This window comes from Spermophilus citellus (assembly GCF_964194105.1).
Source record: "Spermophilus citellus genome assembly, chromosome: 3".
Classification (NCBI taxonomy): Eukaryota; Metazoa; Chordata; class Mammalia; order Rodentia; family Sciuridae; genus Spermophilus; species Spermophilus citellus.
The window spans coordinates 31,886,637-31,908,743 of NC_138184.1; the positions used below are offsets into that span (position 1 = coordinate 31,886,637).

At 39.2% G+C, this 22,107-nt stretch overlaps 1 protein-coding gene across 4 annotated transcripts in view; it reads left to right on the top strand.

The window, feature by feature from the left end:
* The window catches only part of GADL1 (glutamate decarboxylase like 1), a 174,108-nt gene that overhangs the window by 23,736 nt on the left and 128,265 nt on the right, over positions 1 to 22,107 (top strand). For all 4 annotated transcript variants that reach the window (XM_081284072.1, XM_081284071.1, XM_081284073.1 and 1 more), the window contains 5 exons: positions 9,786 to 9,958; positions 14,563 to 14,689; positions 16,931 to 17,021; positions 20,589 to 20,695; positions 21,665 to 21,780. In XM_081284072.1, the coding sequence (XP_081140198.1) occupies positions 9,806 to 9,958; positions 14,563 to 14,689; positions 16,931 to 17,021; positions 20,589 to 20,695; positions 21,665 to 21,780 (594 nt within the window). In that variant the 5' untranslated portion in view covers positions 9,786 to 9,805. The remainder of the gene's footprint in view (positions 1 to 9,785; positions 9,959 to 14,562; positions 14,690 to 16,930; positions 17,022 to 20,588; positions 20,696 to 21,664; positions 21,781 to 22,107) is intronic.

A 22,107-nucleotide genomic window follows, 5' to 3' on the forward strand; every position in this document is an offset into this window, starting at 1 on the left:
AGTACTTGCCACAAGGTCTTGCACGTAGTAGGAATTCAACTGATATTCCATGAATATTTTACGAAAGTATAAATTAAAAACCTATCTGTTTTCTGTGCACTTCAGCTAAGAAGAATTCAATCCTAAAATGGGACTCAAGGAATGATTTAGGTTTTCTTTTTCATTTCTTTTCCCCCCTTTTGCAGGTAGGCCCCCCTCTCCAGATAATTAAAGTTGTATTATCATTTGTTCATTTTCTTCTTTGACTTTGTATCTGCTATTGCACTCTGAAAGCTGTTCAGCCCCTAAGCCTGCTGCTCTCTGATCCTCCCCAGCCACAGGGCTAGGTTGAGAGAAGTTAATTTGCCATTGCACAAATCACAAATAACTGCCCTGCATCACTGTTATTTCTTAATTTTTATTTCCTGTAGTCTTCTTCTTTGTAGGTTTACCACAGATTTACCTCTCATTGGTATGTTTATTTTTCAGCAAAATGGCTTAAAAGTGGTGTGCCTTTTCAAAGGCATGCAAACATGCCTTTGAAAAGGCACACCACTGACTGCACTGAGTCTGACTGCACTGGCTATATCCATAAAACGAGGTAGGGAGGGGCTTAGGAGGGACTCCTGACTTAGAAAACTTCTGAACAGAGAGATGTATCTTGATTTTTTTTTTTTAACTTTGATTTTCCTTTGCCTTGGTTCCCTAAACAGTCTTGTCTAGACTTTTGGCTACATGGGAACAGGAACTCTGTATGGTTTACTTCTCTATCCCCAGGCACCAGGCTGAGTGCTTGATACACAATAGGTTTTTACCACCCTAACTCCCCCCCCCTCCCCGCCCCTGACTTTGCTTCTCAGCCTTTCCAGGTCTGATCTACTGGGCTCTCTAGGTCCCAACCCTCAGGACTTCATTGATCTCCAATGTCTTTGCATGAATTTTCTGAAGAGTTCCTTAGCCTCCCAACCAGGTTGCTGGGATTCACTTTGGATCCATTGTTTCTCCTTTTCTGTCCTTGGGAAGCAAACATTATTTTTCTACTGTTAATTTGTTCTTAACAATTAAAAAGCCTTGGATGGGGGTACTTTGCTCTTGTTGGCAGATGTTCTGATAAAAACTGTAGGCTGTTAATTATAACCTCTACCTGAGCCAATAGCGTCTGTGCATGCCAAAATAGAATCCATATGGACTTAGTCGCCTTCGTTGTTACCATTTATTGAGTTCTTTTACACTGTTTCTGGCACTTTCCTAAGTGTCTTGCATGAATTACCACATTTTGACCCCTTCAATGACTCAAGGTAATAGCCTAGCAATTTCCCCCATTTACCAGAATAGAAATATGAGTTTCATGGAAGTTAAATATTATGGGTATGTTCACAGCAGCAGATGTAGAATTTGGGCCGGGATTTGCCTAGTTCAAAGCTTCAGCTAATAGGAGCCCATTAACAGAATCATGGTAACCAGAGGACAGGAACCATGAGTTCACTCTATTTAGGGTTGATGAGGCCCTACCTGGAGTTGTGCTACCCAGCATTTTATAAGATAAAAGCAAATTGGCTCACAGTAAGTATCATGGGCTATCGCAAACTACTGAGAAAAAACCTGGAGTACTTTTAACTGTAAAAATGAGAAATTGAGACGAGAACTAATAGAAGTTTTGCATATTTGAGTTAGAGTCCCGATAAAGAGAAGTTAGACTTGTTATGTCTTCTCATTTACTGTAAAATCTTGTACAAATGACACAAATGCATATTTGAAGTCAGTCTTGGGAGAAGCTTTGTGACCATTCCAGCTGACAGTGGAGTCACTGGTTTTAGAAGGATGAGGTTTCAAAATTATTACTATTTATTAACACAGATATTCTAGAAGACAAGTCTGCTACTCAGAGGTCCTCCCTGACACCTCAGCATCTCCTACAAGTTCAGGCCTTAGCCCCAAATGTCTACATTATTTACATTTAAAATGCTTTCTTGGTGTCTTTCTCATGGAAATTGACACTTCCTACCTTCTACTGCAGTCATTCAATCCTCTGAGCTCTTAGTCACTGAGGCCAGGAACTGAGCGTAATTCTTCTTGCTGTTGCCAGTTACTCCCTAATATTGTCTTGCGAGTTGTAGATGTCCTTAAAACAGAACCTACTGCTCCTTCACAGAACTACAGTACCCTGTTTACCTCAGTGTCACTACTAACTGCTACTATGACCTTGGGCAAATCAATTAAACCCTGCATGCCCTAGTTTCCTTACCTATAAAACTGAGTCACTAACTGAAATTTTTGTTACAACTAAGTTTGTCAAATCCATTAGACTTTTAGAACAGAGCCTGGCACATAAAAAGCACTATATTACATGTCTTATAATTGTTCAGTGCTTCATTCGCCAGTGAGACTTTGGGCTACTCAATTGGAGGCTTCAGTCTATGTCCCTTATCTGTTATTTGGTACATGGTAGGAGATTGATAGATGTTTATTGAAATGAATGCATGATCATTAAGGATGAGAGAGAAACCAGACAATTGAAGAGGGAAGAGTTTGGAAGGACCTCTAAGGTTATAAGTTCCTTCCAGAATTGTCGATTCCCAAAGCCACCTGAACTTTATTTAGTCTATTTTAGTATTATTGGTATAAGTTAAAGTGCTCCACCTAGAAATGAATCATTTTGGGGTAGGAATCCAGGAATCTGAATCTTTATTACTTCCTCCAGGGACTTCTAGAAGCTAATGCAGTACTTTTCTTTCATTGTATAAATTAGGAAACTGAGGCATAGACAAGTTATGTCGGCCCAGGATCAAAGAGCTCAGGAGGGACTGAGCAGAACTTAGGTCTCTTAATGTCTAGACTGCTGGGTTGTGGAAGGGAATTGGGGGTTGTCTGAGAAGGTTAGATGACATGACCTCTAAGACAACTCTACTGTCAGGCAGTCAGTCCCTCAGAGAGCTGGTGAAAGCCAGTTTACTGAACTCTGACAACAGGAGATGTGGATATTTTCCCTGTAGGAGTTTACAATCTGGAACAAGAAAGAAAATCTCTACACTCCATTCACAATATCCTCAAAGAAAATGAAATACTTGGGAATCAACCTAACAAAAGAGGTGAAAGATTTATACAATGAAAACTACAGAACCCTAAAGAGAGAGATAGAAGAAGATCTTAGAAGATGGAAAAATGTACCCTGTTCATGTATAGGCAGAACTAACATCATCAAAATGGCAATATTACCCAAAGTTCTCTACAGGTTTAATGCGATGCCAATCAAAATCCCAACGGCATTTCTTGTGGAAATAGATAAAGCAATCATGAAATTCATATGGAAAAACAAAAGACCCAGAATAGCAAAAGCAATTCTAAGCAGGAAGTGTGAATCTGGAGGTATAGCGATACCAGAGTTCAAACTGTACTACAAAGCAATAGTAACAAAAACAGCGTGGTACTGGTACCAAAACAGGCAGGTGGACCAATGGTACAGAATAGAGGACACAGAAACCAATCCACAAAATTACAACTTTCTTATATTTGATAAAAGGGCTAAAAGCATGCAATGGAGGAAGGATAGCATCTTCAACAAATGGTGCTGGGAAAATTGGAAATCCATATGCAACAAAATGAAACTGAATCCCTTTCTCTCGCCATGCACAAAAGTTGACTCAAAATGGATCAAGGAGCTAGATATCAAATCAGAGACACTGCGTCTGATAGAAGAAAAAGTTGGCTACGATCTACATACTGTGGGGTCAGGCTCCAAATTCCTTAATAGGACGCCCATAGCCCAAGAGTTAATAACAAGAATAAATAAATGGGACTTTCTTAAACTGAAAAGTTTTTTCTCAGCAAGAGAAACAATAAGAGAGGTGAATAGAGAGCCTACATCCTGGGAACAAATTTTTACCCCTCACACTTCAGATAGAGCCCTAATATCCAGAGTATACAAAGAACTCAAAAAATTAGACAATAAGATAACAAATAACCCAATCAACAAATGGGCCAAGGACCTGAACAGACACTTCACAGAGGAGGACATACAATCAATCAACAAGTACATGAAAAAATGCTCACCATCGCTAGCAGTCAGAGAAATGCAAATCAAAACCACCCTAAGATACCATCTCACTCCAGTAAGATTGGCAGCCATTATGAAGTCAAACAACAACAAGGGCTGGCGAGGATGTGGGGAAAAGGGTACACTTGTTCATTGTTGGTGGGACTGCAAATTGGTGCAGCCAATTTGGAAAGCAGTAGGGAGATACCTGGGAAAGCTGGGAATGGATCCACCATTTGACCCAGCTATCGCCCTCCTCGGACTATTCCCTGAGGATCTTAAAAGAGCGTACTATAGGGATACTGCCACATCAATGATCATAGCGGCACAATTCACAATAGCTAGACTGTGGAACCAACCTAGATGCCCTTCAATAGATGAGTGGATAAAAAAAATGTGGCATCTATACAAAATGGAGTACTATGCAGCAATAAAAAATGACAAAATCATAGAATTTGCAGGGAAATGGATGGCATTAGAGCAGATTATGCTAAGCGAAGCTAGCCAATCCTTAAAAAACAAATGCCAAATGTCTTCTTTGATATAAAGAGAGCAACTAAGAACAGAACAGGGGGGAAAAGCATGAGGAAAAGATTAACATTAAACAAAGACGAGTGGGGGGAGAGAAAGGGAGAGAGAAGGGAAAACATATGGAAATGGTAGGAGACCCTCAATGTTACACAAAATTACATAGAAGAGGATGTGAGGGGAAAGGGGCGGGGGGACAAGGGAGAGAATTGAACAACAGCAGATGAGGTAGAGAGGGATGATGGGTGGGGAGGGGAGGGGTGATAGTAGGGGATAGGAAAGGTAGCAGAATACAACAGTCACTAATATGCCATTAGGTAAAAATGTGAGTGTGTAACCGATGTGATTCTGCAATTTGTATTTGGGGTAAAAATGGAAGTTCATAACCCAATTGAGTCAAATGTATGAAAGATGATATATCATGAGCTTTGTAATGTTTTGAACAAACAATAAAAAAAATAAATAAAAAAAAAAACCTCTACACAGATAACCACAGTGGAAAGTGACAAGGTGAGCTGTGTGGACAAGTGCCCACCCAATGGGGGCTGATCTATTTGCCAGCCCTTGTGTGTCCCAAATACTTGGAGGAGTCCTTCTCTCTTCACAGGGCTACTGTGGCCCCTCATCCACCTCTTCCACAGAAGACACCTCAACAGCCTCTTGGTGTAGAGTTTGTTGTACTGGCCATGTGAACATTCTGAGAAGACCTCCCTTTGTCCTGTCATAGCTTGCCACCACATGCAAATTCCTTTATGGATTTCTGTACTTAATAAGTATTATTACTGTCTACTACAGTTACTAACATTTCTTGAGATAGTTCATATTATAGGATAGCTAACTTTAGTGAGTGTCCACTCTGTGTTGTTTTAAGGCTTCATCTCTATTCATTCATCCAATTCTTTGCCAAAGAGAAAGGCCACTTCTAAATGTTTGGAACAATATCAGAGGCTGGATTTAATGTTTGTGAAGTAATAGAGAGTTGTGCATCCTCTGAACAAAGCAAACATTGATTTATGTACAGTTTTAGAAGGGATGGATTTGAGGTATTGGTAGAAATGCAGGAGTGGGAGTTTTTAGGGATTGACTAGTTTCAGAGGGCAGTGTGATTCCTGGGTGGAGACTATCATTGATGGACTGATTTTCAGAAGTCAAATGACCCCCAAAGAAAAAGAGAGAATACAGAAGGAGAGTCAGCAGACAGAGAAGAGGGGAGGGGGTGGAAAGTGAGAGTCATTTCTGCATGGTCTCCTTTACTAATCCAGAGACCATGGACTCAGGTGCACCTCCTGACTGGACCCAAGTTCTTTCAGCCCCCACTCCATCTCTTCTCAAGCCCATCAGTTCTATTCTGTGTCTTTGCATCCCAGCCAAGGGTGTCTCCTGCTTGGTTAGGTCTAGGCTCTTCCCTTTGCAGGCAAATCAGAGAGGCCTTCAGATAACCTGCAGTGGCATCTCAGAACATATTTTCACTGGTTGTTTGAAGGAACCCGGAGCAAGTGTCTTTTGATTAAGAGTTAGCAAATAGTTACCAAACCCCTTCAAACTACCAGGAATGTTCTGGGTGCTGCAGAAACAAATGGTGAAACCAGCAGATCCAAGCTCATGTTGGCATCAAGCTTAACCCTTTCTGGAGAGACCGAGGTTTAAACAGATGCATTAATTCATCCAGGTATCACATGTCACAGGGTGGTCCCTGCTCTGGAGTCAAGGTAGAGTAAGAAGGTAGTAGAGAGAGGGGGTTATGGCATCATATAGTATTGCCAAGGAAGGCCTCCTCAGAAACTGATGGTTAAGAACAGAATTAAGTAATAGTGATGAGACCAAAGGTGAAAGAGCTGGGTGAGCTTAGAAGACTTAGGAAGAGAGGACATCAGAAGCTGAAGAGATAATGGGGAAATGGGCTCCTGTGAGGCATGGAGGTCTTTGTGAGGATTCTGGAATTGAGTTTGAGGAGATGAGCGGTTGTGAATGGTTAAGAGGAGTCATCATGTGATATCACCTCACAGGGACATAGGGGCTGCTATAATAACAGTCCACAAGTCATGAAAAGAGCGGGTGGGGGCTGGAGGTTAGCTGGGAGGCTACTCAGTGATCCCAGCACTGGATGATGGTTTGGACCAAGGTGGTAGGAGAAGCAGGCAGTTCCTGTAAGATTCTTCCAGTTAAAAGACTTCAAAAATACCACCATTAACTCTAGAAGAAATCTCAGGATGTGCACCCTCAGAGGACTCAGTTTGGCCTATTAGAGGGTCTCCAGGGGTATTTCCCAAACCAGACAAATGAAGGGGAAACAGAGGCACATTATCACATCTGGCAATAGAATAAAGCATAACTATGGAGAAAACAGATAATCCAGACCCACCTCTTCATAGACTTGCCATAGTATTTTTCTCCTAATCATATGAGTTATAGGGATTTCTTTAATTGACAGATGTGAAGACATTGATGGTTTAAATCTCATTGCTATTCTGTTTGGAAGTGGGTGTTTGACAGTTTTTATTTTATCTTCCGTGTGTATGTGTGAGAGAGAGAGAAAGAGGGAGAGACAGAGAGAAAGAATAAATGAGACAGGGGGTGGGGTGGGAGGGACAAGGACAGGCTGAGAGGTAAGAGCTGGAGCTGCTGTTATTCCCTGGGCAATAAAGGCCTGAAATCCTACTAATGAGGTTAAAAAAGCCTTTTTCTGTGTGCTTAATAATAGCACTGCCTACTGACATAACCAAGGTTCCCAGAATAATTGCCCTCTTTCCTATTTTATTTTCAAGACCTGAAAAAAATAACAAAACAAAACCAAAAAAAAAAAAAAAACACCATTTTTTTTTTTTTTAGGGGAAAGTACCTTTGGATTCAGAGCATTTCCATCTAAAATTTCAATTCTAGTGCTTCAACATTTGCCCCTAAACCCTGTCAAATGCATCCTTTCAAGTGAAAGATAAGTGAAAGTGAAGGGTGAAACCGAAATTCATCGCTGGAGTTTTCTGGATGGTTTGTCTTTAGTAGGAGGATGCGAAATTGAGCCTTTGCTGCAATTCGGTCTTCCCCAAATTGGAGGCTCTTCCCATGACAGTTTTATCTGGTGCCTTTGTGGGCAACATTTGTAGTTGTCAATAACAAAATGAAAGGGTTTAGAAAGTTGCAGAATTTTTTTTACCAGAACATTCAACTTGGAGGAAAAAAATGATCTGAGGCATAGTATATGCTAATACAGTTGGAGCCCTCCATAAGAATAGAATTATTTGAAACACATATATTTAGAGAGTTTAGTTTTGTTTTGAATAGGCTCTCAGCATGTTTAGGTGGATTTAAGATGGAAGGTATGTTGAGAGGTGCAATTCTGAAAAACACTGTAAAAATTTGTTTCTGTAAATTTCTGCAACCAAAAGTACCTTATAAGAAGGAGACAGATACTGATTTTTTAAAAAAAGAAGAGAATATGATCAAATCAGAGCTTGTGATAAATATTGGTTGACGATCTGGATTAGATTGCCAGAATTATTTTTGTGGTGGGCTATTTTGAGTAGGCAGTAACCTTTCTTTTGAGATACAGATTCTCATGTTGACTTTTTAGCCTTTAGTCACCCCCCTCGCTGTTGTACGATCCTGTGCACATTCGGTCCCATATTTCTGGTATAAAGCTGCACATGTGAAAAGTCTAACGTTATTAAAGACAAGCTCACACACCCTCCTACCACTCGCTTTTTTCTCATTCTTTTTGCAGGAGTTGGCTGTGAGTTTCAGGGAGGGGAAAGACTCTCATTAACAAAGCACTGTCACTACCATAGAGGGTCATACATACAACTAGAGATATGAAAAATTGTGCTGTATATGTGATAAGAATTGTAATGCATTCCACTGTCATTTATTTTCTTAAAAAATCAATAAAAAATTAGTAAAGTGTTTATATTGCTCCTTCTCCCTTAAGAATAACTTATTAAAAGAGGACACATGGTTAAATTGAACAAATTACAACACAGCAATGTGTATCTGAAACAGACCTGAGCCCGTGTTACCAAGATCTTTCCATGCATGTGTTCAAAAGATGTGTGCTGTGTTTGCCTTTCTTGAGCTCCTCCATGCTCCCTGATGCTAAACAGCATGCTTCACGAAAGGAAAATAGAACCACTTTCCTGTGCAGATGTTGACATTTAGATCACGGAGAAACGGACCAAGAACTACATATACCTAAAGGAAACGGGTACTTACGTTTAGAGAAACATGCTTATGCAAACCAGTCTTTTAGGAAGAAAGTAGATAGCTCTCTTTGCCTTTGAAGATTTCACTATTTACTTTTTTGAAGGTGACCAGATGATCCCTCTCGGTTCCTTCTGTAATTCAGATACATCAAATACAGGATGGAACTTTATAATATTCAGTTTGGTATTCCATTGCAGAAGTGCATTATTGCTTCCTTGAGGAAAACAATCTGTGTCTGGCCAGGTGCCATTTCCTGTACTTCTGCACAGGGTTTCCTCTGAGGACTCAGAAATGCTGAGTTAATTTGCTTAGGGAAATGTAGACCTAAGCCTGCTACCTCAGTTGTATGATTTATCTACTCAGTGTACCAGATTCTGAAAGTTAGAACAAATATGCTTTATATTGCAAAGGGCTACTTACAAAATAAAGGTGGTGTTGATTCCAGGTAAAATTTGAAGGCCTCTTCTCCAAATGCCTAGTTCCTCTCCCTTTAGCACACACCCTACTGTGGAGGGAGGAGGAATGTATCTAAGGAAGGGATCTGATGGCAATCATTGGTATATGTTTGGGAATGCCAGAAAACATTCTACTCTCTTTTAGGTGTGATAGTTTTGTAGACCAAATCTCTAATTATGGAAGACATTACTTTTGCAACTTCATCACCATTCAGCATGGGAAATGTTGCATACAATGCACTCTTCCTGATCAGACCTGAAATTATACTGAACAGGGTTCATTCACTCCACGTGCTAACTCAGCCTAGCATAGAGTAGCACAGATAATAAGGTAGATTTACTTACCCACAAATCATAAGCTTTATGAAGTTTCCTTAGCTCTGTCATGCCACTGGGTACCATAAGAAATTGTTGATTTCAATACCTCTAATGGCACCTTCATATAGTAAAAGAAGGTATACCACTTGGAGCTGGGGTAGTGATCCTGTTTCTTTTTTCCTTCTTTTTCTTTTATTATTTTTTTTCATCCTGCCTGTGTTTCACTGTATGAAATAAATAGATTACCTCTCAAACACAATTTGTCTTTGTGCTTCTAGGCGATATTGATCAGCAAGAGATGGTTCCAAATAAGAAGAGTGCTGTTCTTGTGGATGGGGTTGTACTGAATGGCCCTACAACAAATGCAAAAACTGGAGAAAAATTTGTTGAAGAGGCCTGTAAGCTAATAATGGAAGAGGTGGTTTTGAAAGCTACAGATATCAAAGAAAAGGTAAAAATAATTTATCTGTATGAAAAATCTGGGCTCAGTGTTGCATGTCTATAATCTCAGTCATTTGGGAGACTAAGGCAGAAATGGGAAAAATAGATCTTTCCCATATCTATATGATTTTATATAAGGAAAATGAAAAATACAGGCTTTCATTTCCCAGGTACCTTTGTGTCAAGGGATGATGTCCAGATACCAGTGTTTGGGTCATTTCCCTCCTTGATCCCCACCCAGTGTCTACCTTCTCTGAGGATTGACTTTTTTCAGCCATCATTTGTTGGGAGATCAACTGAGGCTCCAGGGCTTAACCAGATTAGGCTCTGAAACACAGTGATGAAGCTTCCTGCCCTTGGTAGTAATATGGATTGTAAATAATCTGCTGCTGCTATGATTTGTACACTCTAAAACATACTGTTTTCTCTATTTTATTTTATTTTTCCTTCCTTCCTTCCCCAACTCTCACAGATCTCTCTCTCTCTCTCTCTCTCTCTCTCTCTCTCTCTCTCTCTCTCTCTCTCTCTCTCTCTCCTTCTTTCTTTTGCTTGGGATGGAATTGAAGGCCTCATCCATACTTCATAAGCACTCCCACTAAGTTTCATCCCCCAACTCCTCTCTATTTTATTGTAAATATCCTTCATTTGCAAGTGAAAAATCAAACAGAAGGTTGAAAAGGCTATGAAATATCTTTTTATTAATCTAACATTCCTTCCCAGAATCTTGTCTGAGCTTAGATTAGAAACCTTGGGTTATTAAATCTGATCCCTGTCTGATACCAATTACTTATTCTAAGTTTGAAATACAAGCTCAAATTCAGTTTCAAATTGTTATTATAACTACTAATAATAACATTGACTCTCAAGAGTATTTACTCCATGCTAGGCTCTGTTCTAAGTACTACCTCATATGTATTTGTGCATTTAATCCTTAATGTTGGTTAACAGAGCCTGGGGTGAATGAGGGAAACAGATATGGGGAATGGCTGGTCAAGGGGTGTTAACTTACAGTTAGAGGAGAAATAAATTCCTTGATATTCTATTGCCCAATAGGGTGACTGTAGATAATGTACCATATATTTCACAAAAGCTAAAAGAAAGGATTTTGAATATTTCCATTACAGAGAAATGATAAATCCTTGGGGAGATAGATATGCTTTTCCTGATTTGAACATTATTTGATGTATTGAAATAACACATGGACCCCATAAATATGTACAATCTTTAAGTGTCAATTAAAAACTAAAAATTAAAATTAAAAAAACTAAAAGACAGGTACTAATTACTGTCCCATTTTAGTGATGAAGGAAAAAGTTAGGCATACAGGGATCAAATATATTGCCCAATATCACCCACTAGTGAGTATCTGAGCTGGAGCTAAATTGCAGGCAATCTAGCATTAGCATCTTCACTCTTTAACTTCTTCATATACGTCTAAAAATCACTAAATTACCTTTTATGACACTGATCAGTTTTCATTTTGGAATTGGATTACTAACAAATGAGCATATGGGAGAGACCCTCCCAATTATATTAGCAGGAAATAGAACTCATATTAAAAGGATTTTGAATGTGGTGGTATTTATTCTGAATTTTTGGTCATATTCATTTGAGAAAACCAACAGAATAGGTTTATATGACCTGTGAACTTGGAATGGTTATGTTCAAGGCAAAAGTGCTGAAGGTATTTCTTATCCATTCAAATTATATATTTATAATTGCATATTTTTGGTCTTCTCTGTATTTGTGAAATACTTTGGACCTGGTTTGCGTTGGAGCCCACAGCTCCTCTGGCAAGTATGTTTTTAAATTGGCCTTTATTCAGTCATTAAATATTAACTGAGTGTTAGCTACTGGTGAGGCATTATATTCAGCCCTGGAGGATACAAAGAAACATAAGATAAAGACCCAGCTTTGAACAGAATTCATAATCTAATTGGAAGGATAAATTTTCATTGGAAAAAGAGAAAAGAGGTCCCAGTGAGAATGTGATAAATGCTGTGAGTTTGGGGCAGACTTTAGGGATTTCACAGAAAAATGGGAACTTTGAACTTTGATGCAGAGTGTAAAGTTTGAGTAAGATTTTGGTGGGTAGAGAGAAATCTCCAGTGGGCATGCTTCTTTCTAGGGATATTAAAGAAAGCAGAAACATAAACAATGGAAAGAATATTGCAGAAGGCCAAGATGCACCCGAGTGCAGGGGTGCATGCCTACAATCCCAGTCACTCAGGAAGCTGAGGCAGGAGGGTCACAAATTTGAGGTCAGCCTAAGCAATTTAGTGAGACTCCATCTCAAAATAAAAAATAAAATAAAATAAAAATGGCTGGGAATGTAACTCAGTGGTAGAGTGCCCTGGGTTCACTGTACAAAATAAAAGAAAAAAGAAAAAAAGAAATATGTATTGAATATAGCAAAGGGCTTTTATTTTTATTTTTCTTTGGAAAGAAAGGCTCATATACAGGGTACTAATTGGAGTTGTGAGGCTTGTCATCCTAAGTTATCAATTAAGGAAGCACACATGGAACACAGTATTGTAGATGTGCAGGATGTCCATTCATATGAAGTTTGATTGAAAGCATTTAGGGGCTGGGGATGGAGGTGAAGATTTTATACCACTAACTTGACCTTTGTCTGAGATTCAATAGGACACAATTAAAAGGTGACCTGCAATACTCTTGGGGAGATGATTACTCCTAGTGCCCTCTCTAGTAAGCATTCTTAGCCATTTTTTAAAAACTTGATTTATAATTTAGATTCAGTAAAGTATACCCCTTTTGATGTGCAGTTTCATGAACTTTGACAAGTCATGCAACCATCACCACAATTAAGATATAGAACAGTTTCATCTCCCTCCCAATTTCCCCGTGCCCCTTCATAACCAACCACTCATGGCCCCTCCTGCCCCTGGAAAACCCCTGGTCTATTTTCTGTCCTGTAGTTTTTGTCTTTTCCATGGGTGTCGTGCAGATGGCATCATGTCAGAAGTAGCCTTTTGAGACTTGCTGTTCTCCCTTATCAAAATTCATTCGAGACTCATCCACACTGTGAGTGTATCCACAGACATTTCCGTGGGCTGTCTTAGGCACTGTGCTATCTATCCCTCTTCCGGTCATAACTACACCATCAGTTTAATTTCATGCTTCTCACACAACTTGCTATTTTCCCCAACTTCCCACCTCCCAGGCTTCTCACTCCCTGGCTATTCCCTGGTCTCTCTCCTTCCCACTTCACAAGCAAACTTTTTTTTTCAAGATTGTCTACACTCCCTCCCTCCATTTTGTCACCTCCCACATCCTCACTTCACCACAATCTGGCCTCCACCGGCACCTCTCTAAGTCACACTGCTCTTGCCAAGAACACCTCCTTGTTGATAAATCCCATGAACACTTCTCAGTCTTTATCTCATTTGGCATCTCAGAAGTATTTGGCAGTGGCCACCATCTTCTCCTTAAAACATTCTTCATTTTTGGTTTTGGTGGTGTTGGGTTCTCCTAGTCTCCCTTCCTGGCCTGTCCTCCACCTGCAAGGTGAGCTCCTGTGCCCATCCCTTAAGTGTTCCTGTGCCTTCTCCTCTTCTCTGTAGATTCTCTCTGGACTGTGACATCCATCTCTGACCCTGATCTTTAACAAGAGCATCAGACTGAGTGCTACACCCCTTTTGGATGTTCTAAGGGTGACTTAGACTAAGTCTAAGTCATCATCCTCACCCTACTTCCAAACAGACCCTTCTCCAGCTATCTCGTTGCCACCATAAGATCTTGTGTCTAAGACAGAAACCTCATAATTCTCTTTGACTTGTCCCTCATTTTCATCCTAACCATCTTACTCATTTCCAAGTTCTATTGATTCTGCATTCGAAATACCTCTAGAAACCATATACTTCTTTTCTAAAGCACCTACCTTTATCCAAACAACCATCTTCTCTTGCCTGATCTATTATAGTTACCTCCTTTTTCTAATTCATTTGGAATTTCTACTTAGCAAGTAAAGTTATTGTCTAAAACACATATGACCATTTACTTCACCTATCTTGAACATTTTAATGAGTTTCTCAGCCAAGTCAAGCTCAGTAGTAGTTCTCATAAAGCCTGCCATGTTTTAGCTTTATCTCTCCACTTATTCATCTAGTTATTCAGTACCCCTGTATTGAGCACCTATTCTTTCGGAGGCTCTATGTTACTTGCTTGGAATCAGTGAATGAATAGACCAAGTTCTCCACTCTCATGAAAATTATGTAGGTCATAATAAGTGAGTAACACAGTATTTGAAACATTATAAATGCTGCGGACACAATAAGAGAAAGGGAGACACTGATAGAGATTGGGAAATGGACAGGTAACTTTTGCTTGAGTCAATTCTTTTTTATGTTGTGTCACAACTTGGTTATAGGTTCCTCCAGGAAATCTTTGAAGATCTGAGACCTCTCTTCTGTTCCAACAGTATCTGAATTATTCTCATAGCTCTTTTGTGCTGAAGTAGGGTGATATGCTCAAATCTCTACATCTCCCAATTATCTGGGAGCTTTGTAAGGGTCAAGTTGGTGCTTCTAACATCTTCCTGATCTTGGGCTTCTGCCATGCTCAGTTAATTACATGCTGTTGCTGAATCTCCAGGTGTGTGAGTGGCAGCCTCCTGAACAACTGAAAAAGCTTCTTGATTTGGAGGTGAGAGACACAGGTGAATCACATGACCGGCTGTTGAAACTCTGCCAGGATGTCATACGCTTCAGCGTCAAAACAAGTAAGAACCTCAGTTTACTTCCTTCAACTATACTTCTGACAAGTTCTTAGGTTTTTAAAGCATTTAGTTACCTCTTAAAAGAGCAATTCTGATAATGTTTATGGAATGAGAAACCTAGATTTAAAAAAAATAGAGGTTCTGATGTTTTTACAGTGGTTCATTTAATTCCTAATCCAGATTTGTTGTCAAGTTCAAAGATAATAGTAAAAATTTTGGTGTTGGTGTTTAATGTAAATATTATCTGTTCCTTGCCAGTCTCCATTCTCCATCTATAAACAAGACCATATATTTTTATCACTGCTACTTATCATTTCTTGAGTTGGTCCAAACTGGCAAATGATATTTTGATTCTATGAATTTGCCAAGGGATTTTAAGTCTTTATGGCTTTTCTAGAATATGCAAAAAAATATGTTCAAGAGCATATCTGTAATATAAACAGGAAGAGATTTATCTGGAAGACACTGATTAACTCTTGGCAGTTGATAATCGCTAAATTATTTTTATCATATCTGGCAAGATCAAAAAATGAAAACCTTCAGGCAGATATAAGCAAAATGAAAGTGTGGCAAGTTTTGCTGTGATCGCTTCACACTAACACCACAGCCACTGTGATATGTTGTACATGCAGTGGCTTGACATCAGTCCTACATGGAAGCACTCTTCCAACTTGACTGTTAATGACTTATACACCCAATGAGCAAATTTCAAAAGTGGGAGAAAAACTTTCCAAAGTATGCATTTCTCTGTGTGATTGTGAAGGTAATCCAGTGCTGAAAACCATATAGACATATTATGCTTTGTGAATTCTGACACTGGACTAAATTTAGTGGAAAGAACATAATAAAATCCTGGCTAAATATAATTGGTTTATATTCCCTTGGGAAAGTCTGGTGTATGTATCAAAAATTCAGTTAGCATTTCAAAAGCAGAGATACATATCTTATTATTATAGTGCATGTCAGAAGTGTAGAATGACATTTAATGCAGTAGATTTTTTAGTTTACTGGATATTTTCCATAATGTTACCATGGAAATCAATCATAAATTAACACAGAACTAAAAAAAAATCTTATTAAAATTACTTGTAGCAATGTCTGGTTTCCTTTGCCAGATCAGAGGAAGTTTTCCATGTTTTAATTGAAAAGACATTTTCTTTTGAGATTTATTTTTTTCTTTATTGAATTCTTAGTTTAAAGAAGAAAGAAGAGCATTCAAGTTAAATTCTGTAAATTGTAATGAGGGGTCACTAACTAAAATGGTTCCTGAATCCTAAAATTAGAACTAGACCTCCTATCTCTTTGTTCCTTGTCCTGCTGAGCTTCCTATGACTGAGAATGTCAAGCCAGTTAGCCTGGTGTTTGGTGTGAATATCTGCACTGTGTTAAGCCAAGAACCTTTTGGGACCTTTCATATGAGAAAAAAAAAAAAAAGAGGTGGAAAATTGGAACTAGATGTTGAATCTTAAAGGAGGCTGTGTTTGAAGTCAGTTGAATCATAAAGTGTAAGTACGCTGCACGATGAGTCATATCTCCATCTACATAATGCCAACCATACCATCCAATCTGGAAAATGCAAAGGCCCCTGGAAGCCTGTAGCCTGAGGTGAACCCTATTGATGAGTGAAATGCATTTGAAGTGAGGGAAGTCAACCCTACTACTTTCAGGAGATAAAGGCAGCAGGCCATGGTACTTGGGCCAACAGTGTTCAGATCCATTTCTCAAGGGTTCGAGTTGGATGTGGATGGTAAAGAGCAGGATGTCATCAGAGCTCTTAAGAGAAGGCTCAAGTTTTACTTAGAAATATCAGGCAATAGAGAGGGTGATGAGAAAGGTCTTCAATATCGCTTTCCTATAAAATTTTCTTTGGGATGTTTTTTAAAACGGAAGTGTAATTCCTATTTGATGAAGTGTGTAAATCTTTCATGTTCAGCTCAATAAATTTGCACACCTCTGTACATATGAAACCACCACCCAAGTCAGGATTGGGGACATTTCTAGCACCCAGAGGCTCCTCAATCCCTCTCCCAGTCAACAGTTCCTTCCCCAGCATACCCAGAGTTCTAAAGTCTCTCTCCATAGGTGGATTTGCTGATTTTGGCTGATTTTGAGTGTCTTATAAATGGGATCATGCTATGCATATTCCTTTGTGTCTTGTCACTTTCATTGTCTGATGTATTCATGTTATTATTTTACTGATACTTTTGATTGCTGTATAGTGAATACTTTGTTTTAAATTTACAGACCACCCAAGATTTTTCAACCAGTTGTATGCTGGACTTGATTATTACTCCTTGGTGGCCCGATTTATGACAGAAGCATTAAACCCCAGCATGTAAGTGCCATGTTCCTGGAATTTCTCACCTAACAAGGATAAGAGATGTTTTCTTAAATAGAGGCAATTTTATTTCGTGAATTTCTGTTTAATGGTTTCTTTTATCATAAATCATGGGATAATCTTATGACACCAGTGTTCAAGCAGCTATTTGAACAGTGGTATCGTAAGAAGGGTCAGGCAGGTAACCTCCATGTTACCTTCATTGAACATAGGAGAACATGGACTAAGCAAATTTTCATTCATTCCTGCATGAAAAACCATCTGTGCTCAGTGACAGAGAGACTTTGAATGAAAATAAACCTCGATTGTGTCCTCATGAAGCATAAAATCTGGTGAGAGAAAGAGCCATACTAGTAAAAAATGGCATTAATGTAAAATTCAGTCTCTTAAGTGCAGGAGAGGTACACAGTGCCGTAATTGTAACTGGGGAAGTTTTTTCTAGTTGTGAACTTAGGAAATTTTTCTCTGAAAAAGTGACAGCTAAGAGCTGAAGGACGAGTAACAGTTAACTGGGTGGAATGGGAGGAACTGGTTTCCAGTAGAAGGAATTGCACATACAAAGGCCCTGTGGTGGGGGCAGCATGATATACTCTATGAATGGAAAGGTCAATGTGGGTGTAGCTGACAGAGCAACAGGGAGTGTAGAGGAGGATAATATGGGGGAGAGAGACAGAAGCCAGACATGCAGAGCCTTGTGGAGTATGTTCATGAGTTATTCTAAGTACGTTGGAAAGTTCTTAAAGGTTTCTAAATCACTGGGTGACATTTGCTATTAAAAAGATTGCTAGAAATTTGGAGAGTGCATTGGAGGAGATCTGTCAGGAAGGCATCTCCTTAGTCAGATGAGAGACCTTAGCAGTTTGGACTTAGGTGGAAGCAGAAGGAATAGAGAGGAAAAAAAAATATGTTTGGAAGATAAAACATGAAGGACTAGATAATATGTTGGATGTTGGAAATGAGGACAAGGGGGAAGTTTCTAAGATAATACTAGGTTTCAGGCTTTCATAGTTGGTTCACGGTCATGTCACTCATCAATTTGGGAGGCCTTGGGAGAGGGGACCAGTTTTCAAAAATTCACTGGAAAAGCCCAGATCAAGAATTTAATGTTCAATTGTGGACATTTGAGTTTGAGATATACAACAAGAAAGACCAAGTAATCTGAGACATATATGGGCCAGAAATTCTGGTATCTATAGGAATTAAAAAGTTGTTGGTGAAATGACGGTAATTGGAATGAAGAGTGGGTGTGCACGAGATTGCCAAAACCAGTGATTCTCACTCCCCACTGCCCGCTAGAGTCAACTTGGGAACCGTTAAAAACAGAATTGGTGCCTGGATCCTACAGACCAATTAAATATGAATTTCCCTGTGTGTGCCTCATATAGGGATATATTGCATGTGATTTTAGTGAGCAGCCAGGAGGGAGAATCACTAACATGAGGAAAGAGCATAGAATAAGGAGAGAAGGGGGCTGTTTTCTTCTTGACTGGGCCTTGAGGGCATCCAACAATTAATGAATAGGAGGAGTCAGATCAGCCCACAATAGAGAGAGACCAGGAGAAAATCAAGGGGATTGGTATGGAAGCCAGGAGGAGAATTTGTTTAGGGTCATATGTTATTGGGCAGTTAGCTAAGACAAAGACTGAACAGTGTCCACCTAATTACCACATGGATGCCATGAGTGGCCTCAGAGATATTTGGTGCAGTAATGAGAGAAAAAACAGCTACCACATGCAGAAGAGGAGGTAATACATAAGTTGGAAAAGACAATAAGATTACATAACTCTGTGGCTGTGCATGGTGGCACATACCTGTAATCCCAGTGGATCAGGAGGCTGAGGCAGGAGAATTGCTAGTTCAAAACCAGCCTCAGTAAAAGCAAAGTGCTAAGCAACTCAGTGAGACCCTGTCTCTAAATAACATACAAAATATAGGCAAGGGAGATGGTTCAGTGGTCAAGTGCACCCGAGTTCAATCCCTAGTACCAAAAATAAATAAATAAATAACAAAGATTACATGACTTTTTGAACCCTTGGCTGTTCTAGGTATTTAATCTGAAAAATTGAGAAACTTTGATAAGTGTTAAACTGCTGCCAAACTGAACCATCCATTCAAAATGTGGCTCGTCCTTGAGTGTGTTCTCTATCATCCTGTCCACCTGCAAGCCCCTTTCTCAGATGTACAGTTGAGCTAGTTTTCAATAGTTCGTGTAATACTAACTCTTTGTTACAAAAAAAAAGAATGATTATTCTATTAATATTTTAGGTACACCTGAATGTATACGTTTTTCGCACCTCTAGTATGTGTGTAAACTGTTTTCAAAGTGTGGTTGAAAACAGAGCCTATCTTGTTTTTTAAATGGTGTAGTATTTGTAGAGTTCTTGGCACATAGGTAGGTGATACCGAGTAGATATTTAATGTTTTTGCCTCCATTCCAAAGCTTTCCCTTCCAGATGTTAAAATAATTGCATCAAATTCTGTGACTATAAATCTAAATGAATCTACTTAGCCTACATATTTAGAGAACACATTTATTCAGATACAATTTAATGTAATCACCTAATTGAGTAGGAGATTAGAGATGTTTAGTCATCCTCTAGTTATCTGGAGGAGAAAAGAGACTCAAACATTACAAAACAAGGTGCAATAACTGATGTCATCTGGGTTCCCCGGGAAGACCCTCTTTAGTGGATGCTCATTAGGGAGTAACCTTGTCCTGAACTTGAGTGGCTGGGAAAGTGGGGGAATAGGAGGCAGGAGTGTAGGGATAGAAATCAAGCTGCCGGGCAGCCTCAATGATGATCTCTGGAGTAGATCTCTAGATCTCACTCCGAGATCTCTGGAGTGACCAGTCATTATGTATGGACTGCCACAAGAAGGGATGTGATCTGGAGGAGGCGGCTCCCTGCAGCCGAGGCTTTCCCAGTCAGGGCTGATGTTGCAAGGCTTTCTGACAACAGCATTCCAGACTAGAGCCACAAATGCTTCACAGAGGAGGAATCTGGATAGAGTTTCCAGTCGGATCATCACACAGTGAGAGCTGTCCCCCAGAATACTTCCCATCTGTATCGATGCAGAGAATGTGGTAGAGGAAGCCACAGTTAGGGGTGACTCCATGTAAAACATCTAGACCTGACTGTTAGCATGCTCCTAGTAGTAATCTAATAAAACCTGGTTTCCAAGACAATGGCTTTTCTGTAACCAACATCAGCATCCAGTGCAGCATCCAAAGTATTCAAATACTGATACACCGCTGCCTATGGCTAATACCAAGAATCTCAATACCCTGCCTTGTTCTCTCCTCATGGAATTGATGGTGTCTTCTCAACTAGGGCTGCTGAAATAGCTTGCCTGTCTCCTATACCACTGGCTCCTGGCATTATCTAACCATGCCCAATGCTATTACTGAGGGAGCAATTCTTTATTTCCAATGGATGAATTTCCAAAGACGACCTACATCTCAGAAGCCCCTTGGTTTTAATAAAACTCTGTGCATTTCTTGGGACACCCAAGGGATGTTTTGACTCTAGTCATAGAAGTGAAGTGTTTTTTATATCTATCTAGTTATACGTATGAGGTGTCCCCAGTGTTTCTGTTAGTGGAAGAAGCGGTTCTGAAGAAAATGATTGAATTTATTGGCTGGAAAGAAGGGGATGGAATATTTAACCCAGGTGAGTACAATTAGTTATTGCCGTCACCCTTCCACTATGAGCATCTAAAATTGTATTCATTTGAAAAAAAAAAAAAACCTCCTTGCAGATTTACATATTACAGAAAATTGGGTATTAATGATGCTACTTGGTAAGCAAATAGCTTATGCCTTTCTCCAGAGTGATAATATTTTGCATAAATGCTAAATAAATGACATACATACTTAACAAATAAAATGTCTACAATTTAGGATTTATGTCTAACACGAATGAATTTGTCTGCTGTTGGGAATTTGGAAAGGCAATGATAAGTCCTCCAAATTTTAAAACCAATTTTACTAGAGAAATTTCCTAAAGTTCATTTGTTTATCCTACAATTATTTTTTGACCCAGAGATGAGCACATATTTTTATTTCAATTTTCTTGATCAGGAGACATACAGAAAGAATATTACTAATTATGTGAAGACTTGGGCCAGACTTGCTGGTGCTCGCCTACAATCCCAGCTACTTGGGAGCATGAGGCAGGAGGATCACAAGTTCAAGGCCAGCCTCGGCAACTTAGTATAGTCCTAAGCAACTTAGGGAGACCCTGTCTCAAAAGAAAAAATTAAAAAAGGACTGGGGATGTGACTTAGTGGCTAAGTGCCCCTGGGTTCAATTCCTGATACAAAAAAAAAAAAAAAGAAGAAGAAAGAAAGAAAATTATGGAGACTTGGGTACGAAGCTCAAACACTGAAAGTTTTTAAGTGTGGGAAACCACTGAAATGAGAAAAGAGACCAAAGCTTCTGTCTCAGCTGACATTGAAAAGTTCTGGAGTAGGTGATTAAGGAATATTCAGAGTACGGGAGGAGGGCGGTATTTGGGTGCTTTTACATTGACGTCTTTAGCCTAGAACAGTCATGAACATCCCTGCTTTCCACTGTATTCAGTTCTTTAAGTAGTATAACTCCATGCCATAAGTATGACATTTAAATTTTGTTTTTGCAGGTGGTTCAGTGTCCAATATGTATGCAATGAATTTAGCTAGATACAAATATTGTCCTGATATTAAAGAAAAGGGGCTGTTTGGGTTGCCAAGATTAACCCTTTTCACATCTGCAGAGGTAAAACATTATTCTTATTATTATACATACATTTTTCTGGGTATGCATTATTTAAGAGAACTCATTTGTTTGAGGACCCTTGTTGTAATTGTATCCTACACTCTGTGATTAATATGCCTAAGTATAATGTAATATTGCATTCCAAAGGGAATTCTGATGGGCCTAGTTTTGAAACCCTGGCCATCCAATTTTGTACATCACCTTTTGAAAAAAAATTTATAGTATGTTACATTTTCTTTGAGTCAAGAATCTTTCATTTGAAGTGCTATCTTTGCATTTTCTCTATGAGTATCCTGTGTCTTAGAACTTAGATGACCGCTACTGTTC